The sequence below is a fragment of the Ctenopharyngodon idella genome, chromosome 3 (assembly GCF_019924925.1).
Source record: "Ctenopharyngodon idella isolate HZGC_01 chromosome 3, HZGC01, whole genome shotgun sequence".
Classification (NCBI taxonomy): domain Eukaryota; kingdom Metazoa; phylum Chordata; class Actinopteri; order Cypriniformes; family Xenocyprididae; genus Ctenopharyngodon; species Ctenopharyngodon idella.
In genome coordinates this window covers 23,011,777-23,031,046 of record NC_067222.1, presented here as the reverse complement: position 1 = coordinate 23,031,046, position 19,270 = coordinate 23,011,777, and the positions used below count along the sequence as shown (strand labels likewise).

Below are 19,270 nucleotides of genomic sequence, written 5' to 3'. Positions count from 1 at the left end.
CATTTTTGGGTAAACTAACCCTTTAAGGGTGGAAGGTAAATATGTTATTACTTTTGATTTGATTTACATGACATTTTTAGAGGCTTGGAAATGCCATTAATGTGTTTATTATTATTGTAGATTAGATTATATAATTATCTAATTGATTATAATGGACCATAATATTTCCTTGTTAATTCTTTGTCGTCTCACAGGTCTTTTGCTGGCAGACCTCATCGAGAAGTACTTTGTGTCACCTACGCTGTTTCGCGTCATCCGACTGGCCAGAATTGGCCGCGTCCTGCGTCTTATCCGGGGTGCGAAAGGAATCAGGACGTTACTGTTTGCACTGATGATGTCACTTCCTGCCCTCTTCAACATTGGCCTCCTCCTGTTCTTAATCATGTTCATTTTCTCCATATTCGGCATGTCCAACTTTGCGTATGTGAAAAAAGAAGCAGGCATCGATGACATGTTTAATTTCGAGACCTTCGGGAACAGTATCATATGTTTGTTCATGATCACGACGTCTGCAGGCTGGGATGGACTGTTGTCGCCTATTCTCAACAATCCACCAGACTGCGACCCGGATGTGGTGAACCCGGGATCGCCTGTCCGGGGAAACTGCGGGAATGCCGCGGTGGGCATCGTCTTTTTCTGCAGCTACATTGTCATGTCCTTCCTCGTCGTAGTCAACATGTACATAGCCATTATCCTGGAAAACTTCAACGTAGCGACGGAAGAAAGCAGCGACCCCTTGTGCGAGGACGACTTCGAGATGTTCTACGAAACCTGGGAGAAATTTGACCCCGACGCTTCTCAGTTCATCAATTACAGTAGACTGTCTGAATTCTGCGACACGCTGAAAGACCCCCTGAGAATCCCGAAACCGAACACATTGAAGTTGATCACAATGGACCTTCCCATGGTTCCTGGTGATAAGATCCACTGTCTGGACATCCTCCTGGCCCTCACTACAGAGGTGCTGGGTGATTCTGGCCAGATGGATGCCATGAAAGCAACTATGGAGGAGAAGTTCATGGCGAACAACCCCTCGAAGGTTTCGTACGAGCCCATCACCAGCACTCTCAGACGTAAGCAAGAAGAAGTGGCCGCTTCGACCATTCAAAAAGCCTACCGCGCACACGTTCTCAAACGCTGCCTCAAACACGCCTCGCATATGTACAGAGAGAAGACGGACTCAAAGGGAAAAGAAGAAGAGGCTCCGGAGAAAGAGGGAATGATTGCTAAGAAAATGACGTATCTTTATGGAGATCAGACCATTGAGGAATACAAACCTGTGGTTTTCTCTTTCTCTCAACGTGGGAAAACACAGCCCTTGGCTAAGCGTCCCCCGGTGAAGGTTCAGAGCGACGTGGTCTTGCACTCTGCCCCATTTCCCCTTCCTGACTCCTCAACCGCTGAGGATAAGTTGAAGGAGTCCATGGTGTAGCAGGTTCAAGCCATGGTGTACACTCAACCTTTGGAAAGCCCAACAACACTGAGACCCTTCAGGAGAGGGTTTCTTCAGAGTTATACTTTGGCACACAACAGCCAGTATGAAAGAAATTCATTGAGTTAGTATGGCGAAGATTCTTTGTGTATGGCTAAGAGTTGTAATCAATAATGTCGATGCAATCGATGGCTCCTCTCAGTACTGCCGACTGTTTTGTCTAATGGCACTGGAAATGATTGGGCTCTTAGTGCAGACATCAATGATTTAGACGCACAGAACCTGAAATGACAACATTTTTTTAAAGAAAAATTTTGTCAATGGTAATGATTACTAATCATTAAAAACTAATTTCACAGGAAAGGAAACTCCATGACTTGTCATGATAGCCAGAACAGACTAAAATAAATCCTGTGTATATTACAGATTGTTTTTGTAGTATCTGACTTAATTGCATTTAACACATATTTGAGATTTAGACTTATTTTACTTGCTTTCAACTGTAGCATTCAAAATAAACATATTGTTCTGATTTTGCACTAACAGTTAAATAAAATTAACACTGGCAACCTGTTATTCAGAATTTATAGCATATTAGTCTTAATAGTTCACTGTAAAGACATGTAATATTATGTCTTTATACAGACTTTACTAACAGCAGTACATTTGGTAAACCTTTAATCAAATAAAAGCAGAATCTCTAGTTTGCCCAAAGACAGAAATGTCACTATAAGATTAAATTAACCAAGGTTATAACTCAGACCATAAAACAAACAGAACATGCTGTAAATGTGGATTCTGTAATGTTTAACTTGCCTAATGAGCCTTTTTCGTGTGGAGGGTGTACTTGCAAATTGTTAATTGCAAGTATATATATATATATGTCTGTGAAATCCTTGGCTTATGTATGTAGGTCATTTTTACTTTATTTTGAGCCAGATGTGCCATTGTGTCCTGAATGTCAGGTTGTTCAGCCCAGCCATGTGGTGCATGATAATGGGCATGATGACACAATATACAGAGAATAGAGAATGTTCTGTAGATGATAAACTATGCAAAGGAGTATGCTTTGTACAGGTCATTGTATGTTGGAAAAACTACATGTATGAATGGATGTATCAGGGTCAGAAGGACTAGCCAGCTTAGCATATTGCATCCTACTTTTTATTAGCATTCTGTGGAGACTGTCTATGATGTTAAATGGACACAGTCTGCTATAATGCCTCCAGAGAGTCAGACTCAACAAGACTGACCAAATGTGCCTTATCAGGCTGTTGGCATCCCCATCGTGTTTCACTGTATCTATATTCATCCAGTATTTACAGTTAAATTGTGATGATCGACATTTAATTGCAAAGTTAACAATTTATCTTTTTTTCACATAACCAATTTAACAGCATTTAAAATATGACAGTTTTTCTTTGTTTTGTTTTTTTGTTTTGTTTTTTTGCTGCCAGGTAAAGAGGTTTAAATGTTTTAGGAAGTATTTTCATTTCACATCATTTTTTAATTGAATTGGTTAAACATTTTGTAACATGCACTGGCTGTTGAAGCAACCAGTTTAATTAGGCCCCCAAGCTGAAAGTGTTAGAATACGCACTTAATTAAGCATGAAGCTTCGGTTGCTTACAAACTCTTTATTTATGGCATTTCTATCACTTTTTTTTTATATTTGTGAAATGCAAACCATGAGTGAGGGTGCAAGTAGAGAGATGAGGATTACAAGCGCGATTACAAGATTATAATAGGAATGCACATAGCGGAATAACTGAATACTTTTCAGAAAACCTTTTCATTTATCATTGATTTTATTAATTAAACTAAGACAAATGAATAGTAATAGAATACGAATCAGAATCCACTTAATGTTTTGCATTGATAAAATCCTTGTTGATTTATTATTTAATTTTATAATTGTCACAATTAAGAAATTTTAGTTGAATCTTTTTTTTTAGATGGTCTTTAATGTTCAGCTTACAAGTACTAACACGCTGTTTACTGAATGTATTGACACCTCACAGTATCTGTCACTTGCTGAATGCATGTTATGGATTATGTAATATTTTTAAAGTACTGAAATATTTGTAAATTTTATTGTATATTCTTTCTCTGTTTACATGACTGAAATAAACTTGTTTTTTGAGTCTTTGAGTTGTTCTAACAATATGCAATGACAAAAAATACAAGTTTTCATTTGTCTTTAAAATATTTGTTTTAATTTCATTAGTTTTATTAAATGCAGAGAGAGTAAAGTTAAGAATTGCATTACCAAAAACTGAATATTAAAAAAGCTTTTTTTAATACTTTTTTTTTCTATTGCTGAATTGTCCAGCTAATACGGCAAACATGCGCCACCCTGTGGTCAAGGTACTTATTATTTATAGTACTGAGCTGACTTTAAACAGCAATGGTTTATTAATACATTATTTTATACAGATTACAAAATTCATTTGGATAGTCTTACTGCAGGATACACTTTATACTGCCTGTTTATTTAAAGAAATAAAATAAAGTATAAAAAGGGATCAAATATTAAATGCCACTTGTATCTTACCACGGACACACTCTTTCACTGTAAAAACTAAGTGTCATATTTGAATTTACACTCGTCTTCAGTGAATAGTAAGCCCCGCCTTCTTTTATCTGATTGGCCATCATTTTGATGTTGGTGAGCACTGTTAGACCGCTGAGGCTGTTAGACCAACCTAAAAATGTTACTTTTTAAACTGTCTGTCATCCTAACAACAAACAGAGCAGCGCATAATGGAGAGCAGCATTAAGAAATATCAAATATTAGGGGGGACAATTTGGCCATTTCTATTATTGGGGGAGACTTGTCTCCCTCAATGCCTATGGTGGTTACGGCCCTGGCTTCCAGCGCACTAAATACCCTAGTCAAGGTATATCTCATACACATTCAAACTCATACACTTATACTCAACACATGCCGCTCTCTGGACGTAGTATAACTACTGCGGCATCCCCTGGATCACAGCCGCCCAAGTTCCGTGCATGCAAATCAGGTCAGGGGTCAGCTGTGAAGGGTGACCTCAGGACAGACGGTCAGTGCGTTCTCAGTGCATCTCTTTCACTGATGAGTGGAAGCCGAGTGGTGTGAATATGCTCATTCATTCTCACTGCCGTCTGAGTGACACTCTTGGTGCTGAGGGTTTATTACTGGAAAGAATATTCTTGAAATAAATTCTCATCATCACTAAAACTAGATGTTTTAAACCAGTTGTGACTTAATGTATGTTTAGAGTTTTGTGTCACGGTAATCAAAGTTGCAGCATCTGGAAAGTAATAACTAGAATCATAATACTCTTACAATAGCCTATTTAATATTTGCTTGCTTTATTTTTCTTTCTATTTAATTTTATTCGTATTTAATAAATATTAATCATACACATATTTTATTTTGATTTGTCCACTTATGTTGTTTTCCTATAACTTTTTTAAAGTCAAAATCTGAATACATTAGTATTTTTTATTTATATTGTATTCATTTTATTTATATTATATTATATTTATATATTTGTATTATTTTTTATTTATTTAAGTTTTCAAATGTATTTATTTATTTTATACATTTTTTATTATTTATTTAAATTATACATTTATTTATTTTTAAGGCTGTTTATCGGTAGAAACATGCACTGTAAAAAATAAATCCGTAAAATAACAGAAAATTACCCGGACAGCAGCTCATTACTTGAACATTATACAGTAAAATTTCCGCTAACCCAAAAACACAACGCAATGAAGCACAAAATTCTAAATACAGGTAAAACACCTGTAAAAAATAAATACGGAAAATTCTGTTAAATTAATACAGTACATTGTGCCCTATTTTTACTGATTTTTTTTTTTTTTTTTTTTTTGGGTGTGTGGGACAGGACAATATTATGGAGAAAAGATTACCACGAAACATAGGCTAGAACCGATTTGTCTGGACCATGTGCAGAAACACAGATCTGACTTATGTTAGGTAACTTTTCACAACAAAAATGTTAGAGTTGTTTCATTAACTGTAATAATGAATACATTACATAGTGCTTAGCACTGTCAGGATGGCACACGTGACCTGAACAACCTTTGTTTGCTACTTTTACAGGCTGAATGGGAATGTGAAAGGCCTGTCCTGGGATTCAGCCTTTATGTAAGCTAAGGAAGCACTGGAGAAGCTTGTCCCATGCCGAGTGGTGCCTCCAAAGCAAAGAAGCCGCAGCTGCCCGGAGAGATGCAACATGAGACGACTGGAGAACTGCGATGAGCAGCTTGTGGAACCGGAGAGTGGGTGGGATGGAGTCAGTGCATTCCAGGGGAGATGTGTAACATTGCCCCCCTGTGAAACAAGAGTTGACGAGAAGTAGGAACAAGGTGGAGTTTGCCTTAAAAAGAAAAGAGTTTCCTGAGCACAGCTTATATAGGTCTCTAAATCGTTTAAGGACACAGAAAGACAGGTCTTGTCTATGTGCAGAAAAGTTATTGCTGCAAGTGCATCAACGATGTCAAAAGTTCAAGAACAGTTTACAACGAAAGGGTCAAAGGTTATTGTGAACATGTACCAGGTGGCGTCAGGGGCAGGTGCCTCTTCTTTGCCTAAAGGTTGTCAAGTTTATATATTATGATGCTAGCAATATTATGGGTTCAATCTTACTCTTTATGCAGACCAGTGGCCAAGACTTTTATGCTTCCATTGAAGCACATAATGGATATATTCTCTAATCATTCTATTTATAAATAAAACACACACACACACATCTGGGATGATATCCCAGATCCATCCAGTAAAGCGGAAGCGGTGTTCTCTATATAGAACTTGTCATTTAAATGTGTCTGGTATGTAAAGCTGTCTACTTGAATATAGGATCATAGCAGCGTTGCGCCAACTCACCTTAACTTGAGATCTCTGTTTACTCCATTAGAATCAGTGATATGATACTAGCTAAGCTTATTGCAAGCATTCTCTTAATTGTAAGATCTTTAATGCTTTGATCAACATTTCAAGGGGCTTAAAGTGCTACACATTAGAAATAGAATAAGCTTTTTCCTGTAATGTGCGAGACTCCCAATTCATTAGCTGTTAACGGACTGTTTTTTTCCTAAAACTAAAATAACTGGAAGCAGCTTTAAAGGCCCACTGAAATGCCTTGGAATGCACAGCATTATCAGGGTTGCCAGGTTTTCACAACAAAACCCGCCCAATTGCTACTTAAAACTAGCCCTGTTTCAGGGGGGGACCCCCCAGTAAAAATCGTGTTCCGGGGTGTAAAATCCGCGTTTTTGGCAGGGTTCCCCTGGTAAAATTCACATTCAAGGGGCTAAATATCATGTTATTTGGGGTTGCTTCAACCCGTGGACATGAAAAACAACCAGTGGCAACAGTGTTAAAGTAGCCCAATTCCGCAGGAAAACCGCAGACTTGGCAACACTGCCATTATTCAATGTGTTGATGTAATTTCAAATAAAATTACATGAAGACAGGGCAGGACATATCAAACAGCTCCTCCCCTTTTTTAAAATAGCCAATAGCGTTTTGTTTATGTCACAGCTCAGCCAGAGCCGTTGAGCTTGTAAAACCTCAGTTTCGTTCTAATCTCTAACCATTTCTCTTCATAATCTCCTCCATATTGCTTTAAAATACAGCATTCTGTGCAGAATTCAAATGGGTCAGATACGTTTTGTGGTCTGCGCCGACTCTGTGCTATGGTGTGTCTGGACCGGAGTAGACTGTGTGCGCTGCGGTTCGCCTGACACTAAAATGAAACCATGATTCATTTGCATCAATGGAAAGCATATTTACACTGTCTGAATCGTTCCCAGTCCCATATATGGTTCACTATTTGCCATTTACCATGTAGAAAATAGTAAAAGTGTGAACAAGTGACCGATTTGTCTATTTATAATGTATTAATTAGATTCTAGAGAGCATTTGATTGGACAGAGGATCTGATGAGAAGCTGAAGTGCGTTGTGATGTCATGAAAATCTATGATCCATTTTAGCAGAAGTGAGAGACTGTAAGTTTTGAATGCTTATATCTCCTAAATGCGAATTTTGTCATTGTTTTGGAACACACCAGCTTATTCATAACCTTAAGGCTAACATATTCATACTAAAAGCTAAAAAACTTGATTTCAGGGGTACTTTAAAACATGAAATTCCCTTCAAGCTCAAATAAAATCGTGAATACAGACTCTTTAAAAAAAAAAAAAAGATCTTGAATTTAGTTCTTGTGGCAAGAAATGAAATGACAAACAAAATCTTGTAATAGGCCTATTAGTAATTATATTGGCAACTTATTCTCACACAAATCTCTTTCTATTCATAATTATTAAGTTGATATTTAGAGAAAGGATGCTGTTCCTAAATGCACCTGACAGGGCTTTCTTCAGGGAGTATTGGTTTCCCACACTTGACTGACAGGTGCCAAGTTCAGGCAGTAGACAGTCATCAGAATGCCCAGTATGAACAGCTGAGGCATCATGGGGGATTTACCTCTGGCACCTGCTTCCATTCCGATTGTAACCACAGGGTGGAAGTAAGTTACAGTCTTTAAATTATATTACTTGAATGATGTGTGAATCTCACAAAGAGGTCATATTTAACTCCAAGAAAATAATATAGCCCCATATTTGGCATATAAAGTTAAGCAATATTTTAGGACATTTAAGATTGTGACTTTATTTTTATGATAATTAAGAACCCTCCAAAATTTTCATTTGTTTACTGCAACAAAATATTATTCTCATTACTTTAATCTCACTCTCATTACTTTAATGAAATCATATCTGTATACATAAAATTATAATCAGCAAAAATTGTTGCGAAAAACAGAATGAAACAGAAGTTGCGACAATCGTTTCCTTATTATGAAGTATATCCGAGTGAAACAACTTCTTGAACAAGAAAAAATAAATAAATTAGGGCAGGACTCGATTTTGTCTATCGGGAATTGATTGGATGGTTGTGTAAACACGTCATCAGTAAACATGTCATCAGAGAAGAGATGTCGCTGCAAGAGAGAGGAGTTATTTTGATTAAAGCTTACGAGGGCACATGAATTAAAAAAAAAAAAAAATGATGTGCAAGGATAAATCATTTATAATAAATACTGAAATATTCCATAAAAAATAAGAATGCTCAATTTTGATTTCATGGCAACTTATATGTTAATGACAAATATGCCTATTTGTCATTAACATATAGGTCACAATGCAAAAAAATAAAATAATAATAATAATGATATTAAAAATTCATTAGGCTTTTTTTAATGTATAGTTTTTCCTCTTTATTATTATTATTATTATTATTATTATTATTATTCCCTTTAATTTGGGAGTAAAATATGGCCCAGATGTTTTTTGACAGATTTGTGAGATTCACCATTCACTATTTTGTTCTTTCAATATGGGTCTAATCTTTTATATGTGACCCTGGACCACAAGGTCAATTTTTTTAAATTGATATTTATACATCATCTGAAAGCTGAATAAATAAGCTTTCCATTGATGTTTCTTAGGATAGGACAATATTTGGCTGAGATACAACTATTTGAAAATCTGGAATCTGAGGGTGCACAAAAAATCTAAATATTGAGAAAATCGCCTTTAAAGTTGTCTAAATGAAGTCCTTAGCAATGCATATCCACTCACAAAAATACATTTTTGATATATTTACAGTAGGAAATGTACAAAATATCTTCATGGAACATGATCTTTACTTAATTTCCTAATGATTTTTGGCATAAAAGAAAAATCGATAATTTTGACCCATATAATGTATTGTTGGCTATTGCTACAAATATACCCGTGTCACTTATGACTGGTTTTGTGGTCCAGGGTCACATATAGTTAATGAATTATCTAACTTTAACTGTCCAGGACACATTGCTACTCTTTGGTCCTTATACCGCTAACCTAAAGTGACACCCAAAACAGCTATAAGGGTCAGGTAACTGATTGTATTCTGTTTTTCCCTGAAAAGGGATTAAACTATTAATGTCACGCTGACATTTCACAACCCCACTACTGCTGAATATTACACAAAGGGAAACAACACGTCTGCATAGGAAAATCCTCACACATCCCCACAGTGACACGTATATGACCTGATTCACTCTCATAATTATTGACAACGTGTCCTTTTGGAAGGAAATGACACCATTTACAGGTTACGTGGCGATGCTACACACATCCTATAGCGCTGTGTGAATGACAACCACTATAGTGATTGAAACATTTAGCCTAAACTCTGGCTTATTTACAGTTCTTCTTTCTGTTGATTCATTTGATTAGCATAGCATAGCACCCTGTCAAATAAATAAATTAAATTAAAAATAAACACAACTAGCTTATAGTTGCTTATGAGTTGTTTGTAGAACATTTTCAAAATATATAAACCACAATATTTTCCATAATTTCACCAGATTTTTACATGGAAAGAATATTGCTTAAGTGTTTCTTTCATATTTCTTTCAAATGATACAAAAGATTTCATTCATATTCAATAAATAAAATGATGACCTTTTGGCTTTTTCTTAGTGCCAACAACATCATGGAAATTGATATAAATGACTCGAACCACAACACTAATGTTTTTGTCTAAATACATGTAGCATGCATATTAAAGCAAGGAAACTATCATGTTTCTGATTAGGATGCATCAAAACATGTTCATGCCACATATAAATATCAGTATACCTGAGCCAGGAAAACAAACGTTCACAAGCCTTCAACTAAGACTGTAAGAATCTACCCTGAGCGAAATGGCTAGAGGTATGGATATGATGCTTTCTGTTGAATGTTATTTGTGGATTTAAGACTTTTTGACAACTCCTTATTTCGTTTAGATGTTTTTTTGTGCTTTCCTCTTACTTGTAAAACTAATTTCGTAGTTGTAAAAGAGTTTATTGGAGCATGGAAAACAAAACAAATGTATTTGATCTCCAAAATCTGTTTTGATTAATCCAAAATCTTGATTTCATTGGTTATTTTATTAGGAACGATGTTGTAGATGGTAAACAAACCTCTTTCTTTTCTTCTCCTAGCATTAGTGCTGTTGTCGGTGGTGCTGGTTAGTTTGTTGGTGAACCAGGGGACGGCCTCAGAGAACCAGCGGCTCTTCAACAACGCAGTCATACGTGTTCAACACCTGCACCAGCTGGCTGCAAAAATGATTAACGACTTTGTAAGATTCCCATTAAAATCTATTCAAAACTAGCAGATTCTAACCTGTCATTTAGAGCATAAACGATCAATCACACCTATTCAAGTGAAATATGAGTTTAGGACTTAAATTAAAATTCTGTCATCATTTATTCACCCTCAATTTGTTCCAAACCTATATGAGTTTCTTTCTTCTGCTGAACACAAAATAAGACATTTTAAAGAACATGGGTAGCCAAACAGTTGATGGTCCCCACTGACTTCCATAGTATGGAAAAAAATACACCGACATTCTTCAAAATATCGTCTTTTGTGATCAGCAGAAGAAAGAAACTCAAACAGGTTTGGAACAACTTGAGGGTGAGTAAATGATGACAGAAGTTTCATTTTTGGGTGAATTATCCCTTTAATAAGTGTTCTTTGCATTTCTATCAGATCTATTTCTTGATTATGTTATTTGAGTGAGTAAATACTATTTTCTTTTTGTTATCAAGGAGGACAACCTGTTGCCTGAGGAACGCAGACAGCTGAGTAAAATCTTTCCTCTGTCTTTCTGCAACTCTGACTCAATTGAGGCGCCCACTGGAAAAGATGAAACGCAGAAGAGCTCTGTAAGTACACGATGTCGTTAAAAATGAAACCCCAACCTCTTATGTTTTAGTCAACAAAATATAGAACTATGAAACAAATAGTAGTATAGTACATGCATGATGCAAGTGAAATATTTTTGTTGTTTTCACAATTGCTCAAAAATCAGATTAAAAGTTCCATCATCACTACACTGTAAAAAAAAATATTTTCACTAATTATCACATTTTTTCCTTTGTCAAATCAACTTAATTAATGTGGTTCAGATAACATAATATTGTGAGTTTCTGTTGATTAAACCAATCACCAATGAACTCAAAATTTTAAGGCAACCAGGTATCTTATTTTTTAAGTTAAACCAACAAATCTTTTTTACAGTGTAGTTTGGAAAACAGACCAAACATGGGCAGCATAAGCATCAAAAATGGTAGTTTTCTGAAGCCTCCGGTATTATTTTTTCTTTCTTCAGATGTTGAAGCTCCTTCGCATCTCTTTCCGCCTCATTGAGTCCTGGGAGTTCCCCAGCCAGACCCTGAGCGGAGCCGTCTCAAACAGTCTGACCGTCGGGAACCCCAACCAGATCACTGAGAAGCTGGCCGACTTGAAAGTGGGCATCAGCGTGCTCATCAAGGTGAGAGAGACCAGATTTATTCTAGTCTACTCTGTTTTTTCATACAATGTGTCTAGTGGTCATACCTGGAGGTGTGAGGACATCTTTACATCTTCAGGGCTTATTTGGATAGCTATGACATAATTTTTTGCCACTTGTATCTGCACAGGGATGTCTGGATGGTCAACCAAACATGGATGATAACGACTCCCTGCCACTGCCTTTTGAGGATTTCTACTTGACCATGGGGGAGAGCAGCCTCAGAGAGAGCTTTCGTCTTCTGGCTTGCTTCAAGAAGGACATGCACAAGGTGGAAACTTACCTGAGGGTTGCGAATTGCAGGAGATCCCTGGATTCAAACTGCACCCTGTAGATGGCGCCAATGTATTGCTAGCCAAAGCCTGTGACACACTTTGCTGCAAATCTAAAACCAATTTAAGTCCTCAAAATCTCCTAATATAATTATTATCTGGTCTTATATATGCAGGAAATGTCAACCAGGCATGGCTAGGTCTGTTCTCTAGTTCCCTCCCATATCTAAACCCAACACTATTGTATTTATTCTTCTCATTGGGGAGTGCTCGTAAATTAAAGATATTAAGATCTGATTTAACATTTCACAGTGGTGCTAAGCAATATATGGCAATATATTTTCAAATGTGCCCAAATCGCTTTGACTCTAGTATTTTATGGCTCCAAAAATGGCTAAAGATGCCTTTTGTCGAAACTGTCATTTGGATGGATGGGTTCACTCTCAACCAAGTGTATGAATGTAAACATTTGTCTGTCTGATAGATTATGTCCATATTATTAGCTCATGCTGTTCTCTTGAAGCTGTGTGTCTTTATCCATTAAATTTCTAAACTGCATCCAATGTGTCTGCTGTATGACCTGTGTGGTTTATTTTTTTCTACCCGTCTCAACATTACACGTACCTTACATTTTCACTGCTCGGATATTCATCAAAATCAGTCCTATCATCCGTCCACAATGAACGAGTTCAAAATGGACCGAAAAAAATGACCAGGATCTGAATAGGCTAAACTTTTACCTTTAGTTTAATAAATAAAATGCAAAAGTTTTGCAAAAATAATAAATAATTTTTTTAAAGCAATATTGTTCTACGATGCAGTGCTACAGGTCTCTACATATTAAGATGATGAGACAAGATTACATTTTTAAATGTTTATAAATTACGTTGTTTATTATTTTGAACGCTTCTAGAACGTTTGGAACGTTCGTAGATACTGAAACATAGCGGGAAATTCTCATTTGTTAAATCCTTCCGGAATCCTTTCACTGATCCAATCACAGCGCATTACGTAATATGACGTCTAAGAGCGCGAAATGCAATTCTGTTTACGGAAGTCGTAGAGGAGAGCCGTGTCAACTGATTACTAGCGTTTTAAATTCATTTAAATGTTTTTTGAGGAAACAACACCGTTATCGAGTGGTAGCTTTATTTAAAGCTATATCCCAATGGATATTGAGGTCGATATAATTGAGTTTAAAGTCCCTCTCGAAAACAACAAAACTATTTTTATTTGGGACATTCAGCCAACATTTTCAGAGGCCCACATTTATGTAAGTTAAAACATATTATATTATTAAATTTCTTCTTCTTAATAATAATAATAATAATAATACCTTTTGATTTTCTAGACCATTCACCTGCTCTTTGAGTCAGGTTATGTTTAATTTTTGCCCAGAGATGTACATAAGCATTATATTTTAACAAGACCTGAATTGCTCAACTTTGGACTTTAGGGATTTTTAATGCAAAATCCCCAGCAATAGCATAAATGTGCCCAACTTTAATCTTAATTACTGTTTATTAAACTTCTCACTGTATAACCTGACTTCTTAGGAGTCCCTGTGGAGCGTGTATTCAGCATTTGGAGCTCTTTACCTTTTGAAGGTGTGTCCTAATGCCACGGTGGCAGAACCTGGCTTCTACGCGATGGTGAAGTTCTATTCATCAGTACAGGCATCCAAAGCTCAGCGGGCCACTGATAAACAGTGTCTTTTCCAAAGCTCTCCTTTAAAGGTAGCCTAATGTATTACAGCGACAGATAAAGCTGTGATGTGATTTTTAAAATTTCACAGAGGGTTTGAGTGTTTAAATTAAAAGTTTATTTTGCATATATATTTACTATTCTCTCTTTTACCAACCCCGCAGGTCCGATTGAGCACAAAGCAGAATTTGTCCTTCTATAGCACTAAACCTCTTAGCCTTTCCAAATGTCACAACCTGGCTAATCACTATCTGGGCTTCGGCGGCTGGTCTACTCGCATTATCACTGTAAGCAATGCATCAATATGGGTGATATGCACTGAACAGACTCTTCATTTTTTCCCCCAAGGCTAAGTGTGCATCTGTTTATGGCTGCTTTGTAAACAAATATTTTTTTGGGTTTCAACAGTTGAAGGACATCTCTAAGTGTGTGGATGCCGGGTGTCAAGAAGAAGCAGATGACCAGGGTGTACTTTTGAAATATGGCTGTATAGCAGAGTTGACCTTCCCACAGCATGGAGTGAGCTGTCGGGGGGTCGGTGTGGCAGAGGAAGATCATTGACAACGATCGAGGTGATTTGGCTTGAAGCAACGTGTTTGTTTTTTTTGTTTTTTTGTTTTGTTTTTTTTTGAGTACACCTAAATATATCTTAACATCATAATAATACATAGTTATAATTAGTGTTGGGGAAAGTTACTTTTAAAAGTAATGAATTGCGTTACTTAGTTACTTTATATGGAAAGTAATGCGCTACATACCTTGCTATTACGTTTTCTCAGCTGGGCTGGGCTTGCTTGTTTGTTTTTTAATAACAAACAAACAAAAGTTCTGTTTTGGCAAATCTAAAGGCCCTTTCACACCAAAAGTGACATGATTAAGCCTCAGGCTGAAGGAAATGCAAATTAATAATGGTGCTCAAACAAACCTTTCAGCTGTGCTGCCAATTCTGGATTCCAGAAGAATAGGACGGAGAAGGAAGTTCAACACTCTTACTTCAGTGATAAAAAAAAGAGGCGCAAATGTCATTTTTGCTTATTCGTATGGTTGAATTGGATTGTCAAAAGTCAGCAGCAAAGATAAAGTGAGATTAAATACATAAAGTATATTTGCATTATTTAACATATTTAATTATTTCAGGTTTGTGTAATAATCTGAGTTTGAATTTCACTGTTTTTATTCATTTTGAGGAATACTGAATCTGTTTTTGTGCGAAGTGAGATGAGTAAATGCATGCTCACATTTAGTCTAGAATTACAATAACCATCATGTTCACACAGCGCACACAACACCTCTGCCTCTTACTCCATATTTCTCTCAACATGGGTACAGGAGAGGTGTCAGTCAATGAATGGCAAAATTTGTGTTGATTATTTGAAAAAGTAACTCCAATATTTTGTTGTACATTTGAAAGTAATGCATTACTTTACTAGTTACTTGAAAAAAGTAAATCTGATTATGTACATAACTCTCATTTCTTGTAATGTATTACCACGACACTGTTTATAATAATAATAAATATAATAATACTAATAATAATCATAATATTTAAATTAAATTCATAATTAAAATAATATTTAAAATATTTATCTTCTTTGTGAATTTGTTTATTTATCTTTTTTTTTTTTTTTTTTTTTTTCATTTATTTTACTTTGTTCTTGCCATGTAATAGCCCTACATGATGATATGGCCAAATAAACACAATATAGTTTCTGTGTGTGTGTATGTATGTATATATATATATATATATATATATATAATTATGTTAAACATGTTATAAGTTCACAGTATCTGCAAAAATCTTTTAGACCCAGAAGAAAAGCTGAGAAAAAGAGGGATACTAATGAAACGAGCCAAAGACAAAGCTGTGGTGGTTGCCTTTGAAAAAGTGCTTCTCTTGATATTGGGTAAGTATCACACAACCTATACAGCCATTATACAATACATTGCAGTCTGTGGTAATATCCATTTCATGTAGTTAATGTCTTATAGGAAATGGAAAAGTAGCAATTGAAATCAAGTATGATCCAGATGAAATCCTTCCAGAGGAGAACTCAGAAGGAGTCATAAAAGTAAGTGTTCATTCAAGTTGTTCGAACTTTGACTTATCAAATTTATTCCATTTACAGAGAACTAAATTTTAAACTTAAGTCATCATTTTGCCTTTTTATTAGAAAAGCTTGCATTGTGTATTAAATGTATTAAATTTTGTCCCATGCGTACCATATTACTCTAATTTAAGTCTACTGAAATCAGTTCATAAGTTTTGCTATGAGGAACAATTGCTATAAGGAACTATAAGGTCAGTGGTTTAGCAAAAGCTAATCAGAAAGCTAACTAATAATTACTTTATTTGCCAGGTAAATGACATCTCCTGGAATGAGTTTGAAGGTGCTGACAGTAATACTGAGGAGGATTTCCCATGGGACCTCACTGTGGACCTCCCTCATTGACACCCACTCAACTTTCTCAACCCACACAGTGCCGATAATTTCCAGAAAAGTGACCATTGAAAATGATACACGTTTTCTCTTTAAATTGTGGTATTGACCATAATGTCAAACGTGTGCAGCGTTACGGTCATACTCTGTGGTTAACCTCTTGATTTCAGTGCATCTGACCCCAGATTCCTCTTTTACCTATTCCTATTTCCAAAGCAATTCTCTGTTTTTTTATGTGGCTGATACACCGAGGCCACATAGTTTGAGGTTTGAAGGTCAGGTCAGATGTCAAGCCAAAGAAAGTCATGTCATTTCAATTGAGGGAAGCCCAAATGCATCACTCTATAATTTAATAAACTTATACTGTGAACTTAAAATTAATTAAAATTTGCGTCACCTTATAATACATTAAGACAGGTTGCTGTAGTATGTTGTCTTTAAAAGGGGTTTTGTGTGTTGTGGTTATGATTTTTCTGCAGTGTTAAATAAAATATATATATACAGTGTATCTTAATCATATTATGTGCCTCCCCATCATTGCTTTTGCTTTGCTGCTGTTGTTCAGTTGGCTGCCTTTTCTTTGTAGAATAGATGTTTATCATGTGTTTTGGGTCTTAGAAATGGAATAATCCAGGATGAAGAATAATATCAGTAGATTATATTCATAAAATCAGGTTACTCTGTTTACCTATTCTTTCTTGTCTATTTGTTGGTGTGATTAGAGCTGATGTGCCTTTAGGTGGCAGTGTCTGCTTCAATTCAATGGAATTGTGCAGGGACTTTTTTAGTAAACACATGCAGTTCCAAAAAAATAATACTCAGCAAGCCATGGGCAAGTGGAAGACCCGTAGAAAAAAGACCCTTAGTTAGATGGTTGAGGGAGAAACAAAACTCAGCTGGAAACACCTTCTCAAACTGGCACACATTTATGTATTTATGATAATATTGACTGATTATGTCGAGTAAAAATGTATGTATGTCAAGCAGGCAAAAAGCTAAATGACGGTGCTCAACCACACACATAAACATTGTATATGTGGTTTACAGGGACTCTCCATAGACGTAATAGTTTTTATAGTAAACAAACTGTATCCCCTTACACTAAATCTACTCATCACAGGAAACCTTTGGCATTTTTTGAATTTCCAAAAAAAAAAAAAATGTTTTAGTATGTTTTTAAGCCTTTTGGTTTACGAGGACACTGGAAGTGTAATACCCATGTTATTATACACATTTGTATCCTCTTTAACCACAAGAACACAAACACACATTTCATTCTGCATAAGATACTTCAATCTGCATGAACTGAAAATGTGTACTACAAAAATCCATTATTCCAAAGGCAGTGACAGTTTTAAATAGGATTATTTTAAAAGGGATAAAGATTTTTCTTTTGTTGTCATGATATTACAGGTGTTTTATTTTGAGACTGAAGGGGGTGGATTCTGGAATCCACTGCCGCTTCAATATATATATATATATATATATTGAGTGATTTACAATCAAGTTCTTAATCAACATTTATCTTTCTAAATATTAAATTATTTGAATGACTTCTTCAACTTATGTTAAAGCATTTATTTTCCTTTTCACTATAGAGAATAATGATGTACAGTATATTGTCTGTACCTCTCACTGGGAGAAAAGTACAATTTTGGGAATCTTTCCTGTTATAGTTAAAGCCGGGCCAACTTCAGCCTTGAAGAAGCTGTGAATCATGCATCTTTGTGCGCTAATGTTCGGTCCTGTATTGGTGTCAATGGACAACTGGCACTCTGCTTGAGACCTGCAGATGCCTTTTCATGACTTCCTGTGCCTAAGTTCAGGGACCAATTGTCAGCATAATGATGGATGGATATATGCTTCTGACTATCTGTCCATGTGTGGAAGATTACCAATTTTGTCTATTTTTCTTAGCCGATCAGAATAATTTTAAGCTAAGTAATGACGTAGTTAATGGACTCTGTTAGAGTATAATTGCTGTGAAAATGTGAATGTACGCAGAGCAGCCTACAAACTCCTTGTGAGACTTGAAGCTGGCTTCTGCTGATGAAACTGCAAACTATTTTTCAGTAAAATTTTCTTCAGTTTATTTTTTAAACTCTGACTCCGGGTCTTCATTCATCATATCTGGTCTTTTGGGTCTTTAACTGTAAAATTCTCCTACAAGGCTTAAACATGCATGTACTGTATGTATTTGTCTTTTTCATGCCAGTGTCACAACATTCCTGCATTATGTAATGAGTAAGAGATCTGTAAAAATGATATGATCAATAAGTCATAGCAACAATAATTTAACCAATTTCAACTTCATTTTTTAAAGTTATACAAGATTTAACAAGGCAAGATTTGGGGGAAAAAAAAAAAAGAGTTAGAATGACTTATACAGCCAGTTTGATTATATTCAAAAACTTAAGCTCAATTGCTGCCTTAAATTTGTAAGTTGACTTAGGAGCACAATTTTGATGTACTAAATGAACATAATAAATAGAAATGCCTGCAAATTACAATACTTCATATTTATTTACTTAAACTTCTAACCCTTTAAGAATGTTAGTTAATGTCCCTTTAAGGAAAGTTGTTATCAAATCGAAAGCATAGAAATTAGAAGATAGAATTTAGTTGATTAAAGCAGAGAATTTCCACATTTTGGCAAATTAAGAAAGTCGAATGTTCTAGTGTTAACACAGTTCTACTGGATTTGTTAAGGTCTGTGTGTTTGACTTTTACAGGGCGTGACACTATAACCTCTTGTTTGGTCTAAGTCAGAAACTCGTGTTGATGAGTATGTTATTGGTTCTGAGAGGTTTATTCAGGAATCAGGAATGTCTGATTGTATCTCTTTCTGATCTTAAGTCTCCCTGAGGCGCTTGGCAGAACCACCAGCACAGTGCTTGATTCCTCTTGCCCTCAAACAACCTCATACAGTTCTATTTTTACCAGTTAGGGAGGGGCGAATGTGATTTTTCGTGATTACAGCTTGATTCACACTCTTTCAGTTCCCTATCCTCATTTTCA

The 19,270-nt window shown here is 35.8% G+C and overlaps 3 protein-coding genes across 3 annotated transcripts in view; all 3 read left to right on the top strand.

Moving 5' to 3' along the window:
• Positions 1-3,583, top strand: part of scn4ab (sodium channel, voltage-gated, type IV, alpha, b) — a 34,018-nt gene extending 30,435 nt beyond the window's left edge. The window contains exon 25 of the mRNA XM_051887537.1: positions 195-3,583. Coding sequence (XP_051743497.1) covers positions 195-1,432 — 1,238 coding nt within the window. The 3' untranslated portion in view covers positions 1,433-3,583. The remainder of the gene's footprint in view (positions 1-194) is intronic.
• A 6,462-nt stretch (positions 3,584-10,045) lies between these two features.
• Positions 10,046-12,668, top strand: gh1 (growth hormone 1). Its single transcript, XM_051887539.1, has 5 exons — positions 10,046-10,211; positions 10,484-10,623; positions 11,096-11,212; positions 11,659-11,820; positions 11,969-12,668. Exons 1-5 carry the CDS (start codon positions 10,202-10,204, stop codon positions 12,170-12,172), a joined length of 633 nt encoding a protein of 210 aa, XP_051743499.1. The 5' UTR covers positions 10,046-10,201; the 3' UTR covers positions 12,173-12,668.
• A 461-nt stretch (positions 12,669-13,129) lies between these two features.
• Positions 13,130-16,766, top strand: rdm1 (RAD52 motif containing 1). Its single transcript, XM_051887538.1, is given in 8 exon segments — positions 13,130-13,383; positions 13,667-13,846; positions 13,979-14,101; positions 14,223-14,366; positions 14,368-14,386; positions 15,620-15,718; positions 15,804-15,883; positions 16,172-16,766. Coding segments are annotated over 8 exon segments (843 nt in total). The 5' UTR covers positions 13,130-13,278; the 3' UTR covers positions 16,265-16,766.
• The last annotated feature ends 2,504 nt before the right edge of the window (positions 16,767-19,270 follow it).